This window comes from Lycium barbarum, chromosome 10 (genome assembly GCF_019175385.1).
Source record: "Lycium barbarum isolate Lr01 chromosome 10, ASM1917538v2, whole genome shotgun sequence".
Classification (NCBI taxonomy): Eukaryota; Viridiplantae; Streptophyta; class Magnoliopsida; order Solanales; family Solanaceae; genus Lycium; species Lycium barbarum.
Genome location: NC_083346.1, coordinates 9640477 through 9654952, shown reverse-complemented (window position 1 = coordinate 9654952; position 14476 = coordinate 9640477). Strand labels below are relative to the sequence as shown.

General features: G+C 33.1%; 1 protein-coding gene across 1 annotated transcript; it reads right to left on the bottom strand.

Annotated features, from left to right (window-relative positions):
• Window positions 1-1416: 1416 nt before the first annotated feature.
• Window positions 1417-5506, bottom strand: LOC132613849 (histone H2B.2-like). The gene is made up of 2 exons (XM_060328129.1): window positions 5011-5506; window positions 1417-2003 (listed from the first exon to the last, which is right to left on the bottom strand). The coding sequence occupies exons 1-2, from the start codon at window positions 5415-5417 to the stop codon at window positions 1595-1597; spliced, it is 816 nt and encodes a 271-aa protein (XP_060184112.1). The 5' UTR covers window positions 5418-5506; the 3' UTR covers window positions 1417-1594.
• Window positions 5507-14476: the final 8970 nt, after the last annotated feature.

Here is a 14476-nt window from a genome sequence, read left to right as displayed (position 1 = left end):
GGATTTCTAAAGAAATCGGATGGTTAAAATTAGGGGCGGATCATTTGATTCTGAGCTTAACACGCGTCCCTCCGTTAAATTAAGAGAAAATTTGTACCAAACTATTATGAATTCTGTAGGAATCTTAGTAGCTCAGTTGGTTAGCTACCAGAACTTTCACCTTATTAGTGAGAGTTCGAATCCCCAAATTATAATCTCCTACCCCAACACTACTGTAGTAATTAAAAACTGTTTTGGCTTAAAAGCACTTAAAATAATTCAATCCCCAAACTTTTAAAATCAACTTATTTTGAAAAGTGCTTTTATAAAAAGTACTTTCGGCAAAAAATAGTTTGTGTTCAGCCAATTAATTTAGAAAACACTTTTGAGCAGCAATTAATGTTGGATCAAGCTTTTAAAAAGTGTTTTTAAGTGTATTTTTAAAACTATAATTTGCTCATTTGGTAAGATTGCATGAGAATTGTAAAGTTTTTATAATTTTCACAAGTTGTGTGTTTTATGTCTATGAGATAAAAACACAACTTAAAAAATCTAAATTATTTATCCAAACAAAATTTTAACTTCAAATCATCATGATTTCAAATCACTGATTTCATATCGCGAATATCATATCCAAACGGCTACTAAACTAAGTCAATATTAATCGATAATATAAACAAGATCATTTGAAATGCGTCATGTACAAGTAAAAGTGAGAATTTCTGTTAAAGTGAGGCTGCTCATTTGAGAGTTTTATTACTCACTGTTAAAGTGAGTAGCTATCTAGTCTAGAATATTTTACAAAAAAAAAAAACTAATCACCACACCTACATATTCAAATCAATTAGATAGCATTCATACTTGAGTTACTGACTCGTCACACCAATTAACTCTCAAACAATTTTAATACTACAAATTTAATGAATTTGTCAACCTTGTTTTGAATCTTCCATCAAAAAAATAAGGGCATTGTTAATTAATACTTTTAATTACACTATATGATGATTTTTCCATAGGGAAAAAAAAACTGTATTGAAGGAACCAAATTAAAATTGATCCAAAAAGCCTTTCAGGGTATTAGATTTTCGAATTTGCATTTTCTAAAACAAAAAACAAGCACTGGTGAACGGTAAATGTTTGTTTTCCCTTACTTCCACATTTTAACAATAAAAACATAGGGGCAAATTGTTACAAACTGCAGAAATATAAAAACGAACCAATTTTTCATTATTTACATCACAAAACCTTAATTAAAATCATAAACCCAACAGATAAAGTTAAGAGCTAGTAAATTTTGTTACAGCCTTATATTAGTACCCTCAAAAACAGCAAGCTTAGCCAACTTTCTTAAGATACTTTTAATACAAACTTAATGCATTTGGTGGCTTTGTTCAGAATTTCTAAATAATTTTTTTAAAAAAATAAATGAGAATGGTAAAAATGAAATTTCCCTTAATTTCACATTTCACAACCAAAACAGGGGGAAATTATTACAAAATGTAAAAATTTACGCCAAAAACTAACATATTTTTTTTTTCATTCTTTACATCACGAAACCCTAATTGAAATCATAAACCCAACACATAAATCAGCAAAAAACCTAAATCAATTCACTTTAAGAGCTAGTGAATTTTGTTACAGCCTTGGTACCCTCAGAAACAGCATGTTTAGCCAATTCACCAGGAAGTACAAGTCTCACAGCAGTCTGAATTTCCCTAGAAGTAATAGTAGGTTTCTTGTTGTACCTAGCAAGTCTAGAAGATTCCTGAGCAAGTTTCTCAAATATATCATTGATAAAACTGTTCATGATCCCCATAGCTTTGCTTGAAATCCCTATATCTGGATGAACTTGTTTCAACACCTTGAAGATGTAGATCTTGTACGTTTCAACTGATTTCTTTGCTCTTTTCTTCTTTTTTTCACCACTTGCAGCGTCTTTTGGGAGTTTTTTGCCGGCTTTTGATGTTTTTTCGGCAACAGGGGCTTTTTCAGCAGCTGGTTTTTTCTCTGCAGGTTTCTTATCTGCCTTTGGTGCCATTTTTGGAATTTGACAAGTTTGTAGGAAATTGGGGGCTTTTGAGTGGAATTGTGAAGAGAAAAGGGATATAGCGATTTATTATATAGGAGGTTAGATCTAGATTTGATTGGTTGATTTAGGATGACGCGGACTGTGAATATGAGCCGTTCGATGATATAGTTAATCAACGGCGTAGAAGGAAGGATGAAGTGGATTGAGTTTAGATCTCCTTCCTGGTACTCTTTTTCTCTTCACCTTTTGGGCCTTTCTGGTTGTAGAATGTTAAAGGATAAGGCATAGTAACATACCTGAACTATCACAAAACTGTTAGGGGTCATTTGGTTCAAAAACAAATTATGTTGGGTAAGTTATGCTGAGATTAATTATGTTGGGATAAGTTATATTGAGATTCGTTATTTTAGAGTTATTTTTTATTGACTGTTTGGTATGTTGGACTAAAAGTATTATACATTGGATAATTTCTAAAAAGAAGAGGTTTCTTCCTTATCCCGGGATAACTTATTCCATCCTGTGGCAGGTATAAGTTATCCCAGCACTATTTTTACTCCTGGGATAACTTATTCCATGATTACTAACCAAACAAGGGATAAAGAATTGCTAAATTCTTATTCCAGCACTATTTATGTTTATCCTTCGTACCAAACGGCCCCTTAATTACATACTTCAATTATTCGAGGGTCCTATCCCTCTTAAAGGTCCTATGACCCTTTTAAATTTATTTTTTCATATTATTTTCACTAATTAGCTAGTAAAGAAAATAAGTTAAAGATAGCATGTGCGAACACACGCTTATTCAAAACTAAAAAAAATGCGGTAATGCCTTTTTTATTCTTCCTTCAAACTCAAACGGCCCACCCCCATACACTAGCTCTTTACTATCCTAAATTTTCTCCAAATTATTTAGAGCCTGTTTGGATGGGCTTAAAAAAAAGCAGCTTAAGCTTATAAGCCCAAAAAAAAAAAAAAAAAGATTTGATAGCCTAATTTTTTTTTTTTTGGCTTATAAGTTGTTTTCAGCTTATAAGCTGCTTTAGATAAGGTAAGTCAAACGGGCCCAATTATTTTTTTGGGCTTATTTTAAGCACAAAATGGCTTTAAGCTGGTCAGTCAAACACTCAAAAAAGCTGAAAACAGCTTATAAGCTGTTTTCAGCAACTTATAAGTCAATCCAAACGGGATCTTAATCTTCTTTATACTATCGTTTGTAAATTTCAAGGAATTTAAAATTATAAACAAAAACTGAAATATGTAATTCATGTTTTTGAAATTCCTAACACAGTAATGCAAATAAAATCTTAGAAGTTATATACTCTATCGAATAAATCATTGTAGTTGTCAAAATTTGATTTCGATCAGGCCTACCAAATAACATTTTTTTGCACGGATTGTCCTTCTTTTGGGGTGGTCTTTAAATTTTGCCCTTCATATTTGTGGTCTTTAAGTTTTGTCCTTCGCTTGGAAAGGTGGCGAATACATGAGATTCTGGGTTCGAACCCCCGCTCAAGCATAAAAAAATAAAAAATAAAAAATCGCAAGGAATGGCTGGGGGCCGTGTATGCCTGATGATCCGGCATACACTCCTTATGGAAAAACTAAAGTTATGTCGGATCCGACATACACTCCTTATAAAAAACTAAAGTTATGTCGGATCAAACTAAAGTTATGTCGGATCCGGCATACACTCCTTATGAAAAAATTAAAGTTATGCCGGATTCGGCATACACTCCTTATGGAAAAACTAAAGTTATGCCGGATCCGGCATAACTAAAAGTTTGGCCGATAAGGCAGAATTTTTCCTTAAGGCATAGTTTAGTTATGCCTTATGGGGTAGAATTTTCGTTAAGGCATGAGCAAAAGTATGTCTCATAAGGCAGAATTTTTTCCTTAAGGCATAGACTTGCCTTATAAAACAAACTTTCAATTATGCCTTAAGAAAAAGTTCTGTCTTATGAGACATACTTTTAGTTATGTTTTATGGAGCACACTTTTAATTAAGGCATAACTAAAAGTACGCCCCATAAGGCGAAACTTTTCCTTAAGACATAACTAAAAATTTGTCTTGAAAAGTAAAAAAATATATATATATGTCTCAAGGCAAAGTCTGTTGGAGGGAGTAGAGCGATATTCAAACTCTGTCTTGCGAATTTTTAATTTTTTTTTGATTGAGTGAGAATTCAAACCCGGAACCTATGAATTTTAAGCGAAGGACAAAAATTAAATACTGCCAATTTGAGGGACAAAAGTTAAAGACCACCCTAAAAGGACAGTTCTGCGAATTGCCCACCAAATAATATCAAATCCAGCCCATATAGTTGGTATGACGCTCCGTCGAAGACACATTTTTGGCAGCTGTAAAAGGAGATCTGAGTCACTTTTAATTCAAGCAAAACTTAACTAACACTCTTACTTGGAATCACTCAGAACTCTCATTACACAATTATTCTATCTCATTAAATACATTGTTTAAGCTTGGACTGGCTCTTTCTCTTATAGCATTCCACATTTGTCACGTAATTGCTTCGTTCTTTGAATTGCATTTGGAACCATTCAAATGCTAGTAAAAGCGAGATAATTTCCGTTAAAAGTGAGTAACTCGTTTTAGAGTTTCATTACTCGGTTAATCTAGAAATGGCCTAAAAATAGAACTCCAAACCTACACTAACAATTTGCAATTGAATTTTAATGAGAAAACATAACTATCAGCATTTACTTACTCAAATCAATTAGATGCCATCTATCCTGACTCGTCAACTGAAACACGTCCAACTATAAAATTAATTTTCTCCAGACTACTTTAATATAAAATTAAATTAGATCTTTCGAATTTGCAATTTCTAAAATAAAAACAAAACCAAGAAACTTAGAATGGTCAATGTTGTCTCCCTTACTTTCAAATTTCACAATCAACACAGAGGATCCTTGTTACAAAATGCAGAATTATAAAACTATATGCCGAAAACTAACAAATTACGAAACCCTAATCAATTCAAGAGCTAGTAAATTTTGTTACAGCCTTAGTACCCTCAGAAACAGCATGTTTAGCCAATTCACCAGGAAGTACAAGTCTAACAGCAGTCTGAATTTCCCTAGAAGTAATAGTAGGTTTCTTGTTGTACCTAGCAAGTCTAGAAGATTCCTGAGCAAGTTTCTCAAATATATCATTGATAAAACTGTTCATAATCCCCATAGCTTTGCTTGAAATCCCTATATCTGGATGAACTTGCTTCAACACCTTGAAGATGTAGATCTTGTACGTTTCAACTGATTTCTTGGCTCTCTTCTTCTTTTTTTCACCACTTGCAGCGTCTTTTGGGAGTTTTTTGCCGGCCTTTGATGTTTTTTCGGCTTTTTCCGCTACTGGCTTCTTTTCTGCGGGCTTTTTCTCTGCCTTTGGTGCCATTTTGTGGGCGAATCTGGGAGGGGATTAGTGAAGTTTGTAGGAAATTGGGGGATATTGAGTTTGATTTGTGTTGATGAACAAGGGGTTATAGCGATTTGTTATATAAGGATTTGGGGGTAGATTTTGATTGGTTAGCTTTGGGTGACGCGGATTGTGAGTTTGAACCGTTTGATGATATAGACAATCAACGGTGTACAAGGAAGGATGACGCGGATTCTCTATTTCTCTATGGGGTCGTTTGGTAGAAGGTATAAGCTGGGATATCCCAGCACTAATTTTTGTATCATGTTTGGTAGAAGGTATAAATTTATCCTTTATACCTTGTACCAAACAAAGTATAAAATGCATCCCATGGTATAAGTTGGGATATACTTTCTTATACCACTTATCCTGTGACTATTTTATACTATCTCCTAGATGATATAAAATAGTTTCAAGATGTGAGATAAATTGGTCCCGGAATTATAGTCCCGGTATAATTTTGGTCATGCACCAAACGACCACTATGTACTTTTTGAGCGCTTTTGGATATGTAGGTGTAATTATTTGCACATAAAATGAAATATTATTTGAAAATTAATATTCTCGTCGTTCTAATTTATGTGACACTGTTTAACTTAACATAAATTTTAAAAAATAAAAGAAGACTTTTGAAACTTGTGATCTAAAACTAACGTAGATATTTGTCTGTCTATAAATAATTTCATTAAGGGTAAAATGAAAATTTTAAAGTTAAATTATTTCTAGTTACAGAAATGCCACATATAATGAGACAGAGGAAATATTTATTATTATTTTCAATTTCAAAATGAAATAGAGAATATGAATCTTTAAAAAGTGGTTAATAAATTTTGTATTTCACTCACAAATTTAAAAGTAGTATCTTTATATTTGTTTTAACTTCATTTTCAAATGCTAAGGGACCTTTGTTTCGAAACTTTTTACAAAAACTGAAGTTAAATAGTATTAGTTTTTGCAATAAGTTTCAGAAACAAATGTGTGGATATTTACAGAAACCTACCAAAATATTGCGGTCATTTAGTTATAAGATATCATTTTTATTTTTGGCCAACAAAAAACTGCCTACGATATTACAACATTCAAAAGTCCGGTGAGACCAAATAATTTTTTTACAAATGGGTGTGATTGGAATTTGTTGGAAATACATGGGTGAGGCTATATACAAAATCTGAGGAAGATAGAAGGTGATTTGGGCTGATTTTAAATTTGTTTGAAATATTTTTACGATACATGTTGAAAGTGCAAGAGGGGGGGTGAATTGTAATTTTTTTCGATCTGTTAATCGACTAGGTGGAATCAGTAGTCGACTGTTTACTCAAAGAATGCTAAAGTAAATTGCAGAAGATAAATGACGCCAAATATTTTATACTGGTTCAGATTCAATGTGAATCCTAGTCCAGTCCTCTTGGGTTGCAAGGGTGTTCTTTGCAACTGTTTTGTTAAAGGTTTGGTACAATGGTGATTTGAATAGAGCTCATACGTCTACACTCAAAACACTCTTAATCTTTTGATACAGTGCCTCACAAACTATATTATATCTCTCGTTTCTTTTTCCTTACACTACAGATCACTCAGACATATAATGTTTATGAAAAGTAAAGCAGAGCACTTGAGAGAATGAGACTAAAGTATATTCTTCTAGTTTTGTGAAGTGGCCTTTTTGTAGTTGTTTAGGCTTTTCACGCAGAGATATCAACCCAAGGGATATGATCCTTGGAAAAAGGAATTAGTGATCCTACTTCCAAGAATAAGGTTAGAGCTGTTGCTTCTTGATGCGTCTTTCCTAGTGTAATGAGGCTGCCTTGTCAATCAAGAGGATTGTTACACTTGATTGAATATTTCTCCTTTAATGCGCAGATAATCCAATCTTCTTTCCTTCCTTGAACTTGTTTGGTACTGCTTCCAGCTATAAATATTTCTTGCGTAGCCACTGAGATATTTACCATATATCAGTGGCCATTTGTAGGGCTGTAAACTTCATTGAATTGGACTCGTGTAAGCCCATCTTGTTTATGCGACTGTTGGGCTCCTTACTGGTCTTGTGGGCTCTTTCATACATGTAGTCAACTTGTTTGATATCCTTTGCTATCCTTGCTTACTTTAATTACTATACCTACACACATAAACTTATCATCATTAAAACTTGACGCTAGCACATGTATCTCACATATATCACATTGTATATTCATGTATATTACGCAAAGGTATACATGAATATATGCATATACATATGGGATACATAACGGATACACAGAAGATACTCTCTTATTTGACAACGCGAATAGTAAATTTTTTAGTACATTTAATATGTTTACAATTCATTTCGTTTCAAATAGTTATATATGGCAGAAACTTCATCTCCATAGCTAAAATTTCAACGTAGATCACCTTAAATCTCCAACAAATCTTTCCAAAATTGAGATTCAAATTCCATAAGATATACTCTATCCATTCCACAATACTCACTCAAAATAAATTTCAATTTCAGAACCTGAATTTTCGAACTCAAGTTTAAGCGAACTTCAATCCATGGCCTTTTTGAACCAAACCACATCAATTTAACATCAAATGAGTTCAAACTCAGGGTTAAGATTTACCAAAACAAAAACAAAAAAAATCAAAGAAGAAAATGACAACACTAAAATGTTTTCGAACTCACAAATCCGAATCCTGAATGTTTTAATCAGACAACTCCTTTTCTCCTTCAAACTTGTTGATATAGAAGTTTCCCCTATCTTCAAGGAGCGTAGGTGTCCTTCTCAAAGCTAGTTAACCATGATCATCTGCGTATCTCTTGTGTCAATACGAAAGATAATTGGAGATAAGTAGAAAGATTATCTTGTAACTTATAAAAGAAAGACAGAAGCTCAAGCTTAAGTCTTAAGATCAAGAAACCAGTCTTGTCTGTAGTATCTTCCACTAAAGCTTTCTCACATAGAGCTCAATGCATCACATGCAACGAGACAATTGCCAAATATCAAAGAAAATGTGTCTTTTATAAAAATAGGTGTTCTTAAACTTCAAAACAAACATCTTCCACAAACACAAGTACCTAGTCTTCGAGAACAAGTGTCTTCTGTGAAAATGTGTTCATACACTTCAAGATAAGTGACTTCTACCAAAGACAAGTGTATTCTACAAAGACAAGTATCCTTAGACTTCAAAATCATAAGGGTATTCAGAATTTCAAGTGAATGGGTGCACTACTATCAGTTACTTTTGTTTTGGCTATTCGGTAGAAAATACCCGCATTGAGTGCTGACTAATTAGAATTTGTTGTTTGATTTAATTCAACCGCCATGGCAACAGTTCGACGAATAGCAGCATGTAAAGACACATATTGACCTAGGACATCGATAAGATACCAAGATATATCCCTTCATCAGTAAGATAGCGTGCAATTCATTCTCTCATATCGTATACCCCAGATGAGTTGCGATAATGGATATTATCAATGTTGAGTTATCATCTATGTACGTTCGATCTATGGATGTATTGGTTAATAACAAAACCTTAAAGCTCTTTTCTAAATCTTATCCAACTATGGCTAGAGATTTCAAGCCATAATCCCACGAGGTGACATAAGATGTATACCCTGTTGACACCCAATTTTGTCCCGCCTCTCCTCCGAAATACCTATTTACGCTTCTAATATTTTAGAAAATTAAAAAAAAAAAATATGTTTATGTTTTACTATAATTATTAGCTTTATTTATACCAACATTTCATTATCCTGTCATTATCTTTACTGCCGTCACTACTACCGCTATTATCATTATCATTATTATTATTAATTTATTATTATTATTATTATCATTATTAATTTTTTATTATTATTATTATTATTATTATTATTATTATCATTATTATTACTACTAATTATTATTATTAGCATTATTGTCACCGCTATTCGTTACTTTCATTTTATTATTAGTATTATTATAATTTTTACGTTTCAGCATTTTTTACCAAGTTCTGCACACATATCGCATTTTTATTTCGCACAATTAAATGACAGCGTTTATTTATTGTTAAAATGATATTGCACGGCTATTATAGCATCATATAATTTTATTACCCGAGTCCTAATAATTACACATTTTGTATTAGGTAATATTTTGTCATACTCAGTATATTACTAATTAAAATGGGTCTTTTATTCAAATTTAGAAGCCAAACTATTTCTTGCACTCAGTCCGTATTTTGACTTACCGGACCCCAAATCAAAGTCCGATTAACTCCTAATATTTTTTGGACTAGCCCATATCTTTTATCTCAATTTTTAGACCAGTCTATGTTTTTAATTCTAGCCCATTCTTTCAATACTCAGTCCAAAATTTGACCCAGTCCACAAATGGACTGGGTCCGGCCCATTTCCGCTCAAAAATGAGGGAAACCCTTTTAGGGTTTCCCCTTCATCCTTTTCCTTTTCTTTCCCTCCTCTCCGCCGCTCTTCCTCTCTCCCTTCCCTTCTCCCTCCTCCTCTCCCGCGACAAACCCTAGCCGCCTCCCCCACTACGCCCTGTTCCCCGCTTATCCCCCACACCTGTTCCCTCGTTCCCCTCTCTCTCCCGCTCCTCCTTCCCTCTTTCCTCAGCACAAAAAAGAAACAAAAAACCTATAAAAAGAGAAAACGAAAGGGAAAAAAAAAAAGGAACCATCGGGGAGAAATTATCGAAAGCCTGAAAAACCTCCTAAAAAATATACCAGATCTTGAACCAAAACCCCCCTAAAAATCATTTTTTTTCTCAGCAGTAGCAATCTCATCTTGATACCGAATCCGAGTCCAAATCGCCTTTCTTTTTTTTTGTTCTATTTTCGCGGATCCGAGAATACACAAATCCAGAATTTGAGTTAATTTCGCAACGTCAAGTCTGAAATGTTTCGAGTGTAGATTGGAAGCCCTGTACCCATTTCGCTGCACCTGCGAAAGGTCAGTAAACCCCTTTCATTTATTCTACATTTTTATCATTCGATTTCTTTCGTCATTAGTAGTTTGGTTTTTCTTTTGTTAGATTAATATGTTTTATGGTTAAGTATGGTTTAAGTTTTTATTTAAATTGTTATGTGACATGGGTTAGACGTTATCAGTTTTAAATTTTGTTAAGTATGAGTTTGGTCTTGAATCACTTGAATCTGCATGTTAGTTAAGTTAATGAGCTAGAATCAATTTGTGTATGACTTTTGTTGGAATTGTGTGAACTCATATAAAATATAGAAGGGTATGCTGTTTCTGCTCCTGCATTTATCACCCTGTCCATTAGAAATTCGTTTACTTGTGTAAATGACTGGTTTTGATTATATTGTGTTAGCTTGAAATCTGGTTTGATCAGGATTATCGAAAATACTTATGTAGCCTGTTTTTGATGATTTACATGATTCCTAAATAGTTGTTTGGTATTTGATAGCATAAAATCATAGTTAAGCATGTGTATGTCTGGTTGTAGATCGATATAGAATGATTATTCCATATGATGTTAATTCTTAAGGAGCTTAAATTTGTTGTATATTAAGCCTTGATGATAAGTTATATACAAGTTTAGTATGAGGCTGCTTTAATCTAAAGCTAATTTATATTTGTTCTTCCAAAATAAGAACTCCAACTTGTTTCTTTTTTTTCTTTGAATTTCGAATGCTGTTTTCTGGAAGAAAGTTTAGAAACCTTGAATCATTTTCAGTATTTCTCTTGAGAGGTTGAAAGAGAAAATCTTAAACTGGTAATGTCAAGTTTTGATTTGAAACATGCCATCTCTATTTTCTTGCAGAAAATCCACATTAGCTTACAGATGATATTGCCATTAAAAAATGACCTGTTTATTCTTTCCAAATGCATGCTCATGTTAATACCTTGTTCTAGGCTATTCTGGAGCTGGCAGTACTCCTATTGTGTTGTATTTGGTGTCTGACATTCATTAAATAGCTTGACATGATCATGTTGAAGATTTAAACTGGAATTTTAATTAGCTATATAGGTATTTGAACCCTAATTTGCCTAGTTTGGAACTTGCTGTTAAAAACCTTGTGTCTATGCAAGCATGTTCTACAAAGGTTTGGACTTCTGTTGGTCTTGCATTATGATAAGAATGATAATTTGTGGTAAAGATGATTGAAATTTGGTTTGTTGTTACCTTAAAAAGGGTGAAATCTGGTCTGATTTGCTTAACCTCTTGAAATAGACATTGTGATCATAAGCATGAGCCTTAAAGATTCATTGTTGTATTCATGGAAACATTTTCAAAGGCCCCAGGGATTGCCTTCTTTTACTCACTATCACTTCGATGCAGTTTGTTTAATTGCTAGTTTCATGGATGTCATGTATAGGCTAAATGATCCTCATGTTCTTTGGATTCTGCTCTTCTTTCGCTGATTTTGTTTTGCCCAGTAATGTTTAGAGCACTTCTGCCCCTCTATCTTAATTTAGATCTATCGGGTGAAATATAACTATCTCTCAGCTCTGTGCATTATTTTACCAAGCATATATTAACTAAATCTGATCTGAATTAGGAACCTAGTCCATCTGTAACTGTTGTCTCTATATTTATGGTATAAAATGCTGTTGTCTCTATATTTACTAAAATACTGATTTAGGCGTTTTCACAGACTATATGCGACTGGCAGTTATTTAGATATATCGAAGTCGCTTGTATTGATTAAGGCTGCTTGAAATGTCAATTTGCTGGTTCCATCATATATGAACTTAACGTATTCATCTTTGCTTAATTTTGTGCGATTGGCTATTAAAAAAAAAATTGAGAATCCGTGTGTTGCAAGTGTATTGTGTACGAATGTGTATATATGAAATATACCTGGATATACATAGTATTCACACAAGTTGCTGAACTGTTTGTTTTGAATCTTGCATTATATATGGCTTTATTTATTGATTATACACTAATCCCTTTTCTTCCATTTTTTTATGCATGACCATCGCATACGAGTCCCCTCGGACTCGTCTTCTTCCGCATTCGATGTTGGGCTAAAGCCCAACGAAACATTACTCTTTTCTCGAGTCCAATCCACACAGCAGCTACAGGCCGTGGCCTCCCCCCACGATGAAATTACTGGGCCGAAGCCCAATGAATTGGAACAGTAGCAGCAACTGCAACAGTAAAACTCGGGCAAAAGCCCAATAGCAGCAGATCAGCGACCCAAATGGGCTGCCCATTTGATTTTTATACCTCTGCCTTATTTTATGCCTTAATTTGTATATTATTTGACTAACACTTGTTCTCATTTCGTTTTTCTCCCTTAGCTTTTGGTGAATTATTGGAAATTAGTAGGGATAGTTTAGTAAGGGGTAGTTAGATAAAAGACTAATGATCAATCCCATAAATCTATTCTTCTCTTTTATGTCAAAATTATTTATAAGCATCTAATATTTATCTTATTTAAAATAACTGATTTGCAAACAGCCTAATTTCATATCTTGAGTCAAAGGATTCATATTTTATTGGGAATTTTTGAAATATCACTAACATGCAAATAGGAATTAAAGAATATTTTGTACTTCTAAAACGCAAAGTCAATCAATACATCATCGTTTCAATTTGTTTCAAATGTTTGTTAAAGCATTACGCAAACCCGCACTTTCTTTTGCCTATACATTTCATGCGGATTTTATTTTTAATAGCATCATCATTTAAAAATCTTTGCAACATTTATAAGTTTATTTTCAAATGGCATTTGCAGTTTTTTTTTTTTTTTTTATGCGAATTATTATATTTTCTACAAATTTCATTCTAAATAGCACTTTTATTTAAAGCCTCAATAATATTTATAAATTTTAAGTCTCCTTTTATACAAATTATTATATTCTTTCCTATAGGTTTTTATTAGCATTTTATTTTAAGAACCTTAGCAACATTCATAAACCTTTTTTTCAAATAGCATTCTAAAATCTCCTCTTACGCGAATTACTAATCCCATTTTTAACAGCATTATTATTTGAAGTCCTTTTTCTTTATAAAATGACATTTAAAATCTTCTTTTGCACCAATTGTTATGTTTTCACAAGTCTTGTTTGCACAAGCTATTTTCTTAAAATTTAAATATTATACCCAACATTGATTAATTAACCTAAGTTTGATCGGATAACCGTAAGTTAACGGATTCTAAAGGATGCCTAACCCCTTCCCTTTAGGATAATATAGAACCCTTACCTAGAATCACACTGGTTAAGCAGACCATTAACAGAGGTTTAGCTTTAGCTTTACCTTAGTTAATATCTAGGTGTCCTAATTCACCGTAAAATCAATTAGGTGGCGACTCCTTAAAACAAAGCAATATAGGAATCTCCAATATGTTGTACTCCGCTCTAACTCCGGTTAAAATGGGGTGTAACATACCCTACATATTAAAAGCGACTAATCCCATCTTGATCCACTGATTACCTTCAATTTTACACTTTCCTAATTGTAAGACACCCCATGGACATTCATATACACATGACGTACCTAAGGTGAATCAACATATAGGTTGGTGCATATAAGATGATATGAGGTTGGTGCATATAAGATGATATGACGATCTCAAATTTAAAAATTCACCTCCAAATGAGTACTTCCATTTTTATAGACTAGTAGACCATCCATCAAGGTCTCCTCATACGTCTTAATCCGGTGAACTCATTGTCTAATAAGCACTTACATTCTTGCATTATTGTCTCATACACAATGGTAATAGGATCACCACCCTCTCCACTGAGAATGCATAAAATTTGTCAATTATTTTTCGATTCTCGATAAACGATAATGACCAGAGACGTTTAGAATCATGACTTTTGAGGCATTATTGTCTCATTGGTATAATCTATATAATCATAAATTCATAATCCTCAAATTCATTGCCCGAATTCAAAAGCACCATTATCGTCTTTAAATTATATAAATGAGACATATATAACACGATTATGAAGATTGTACTTTGTTATAATCATAAATATAATAAACAAACTTGTTATCAAACATTCCTATATCACATTGCCATATGATTAGCTCGAACGAATATCTCCAAAAGAATAAATCAGAAAAAAATACTTA

What these genes read in the sequence shown, in the direction of transcription:
- LOC132613849 (XM_060328129.1), bottom strand. Translation starts at nt 5,417, where the DNA reads ATGGCACCAAAGGCAGAGAAAAAGCCCGCAGAAAAGAAGCCAGTAGCG. An exon ending in GCTGTAACAAAATTTACTAG is followed by an intron (nt 2,004 to 5,010) that starts CTCTTGAATTGA and finishes GGCACCAAAGGC; the next exon opens with AGATAAGAAACCTGCAGAGA.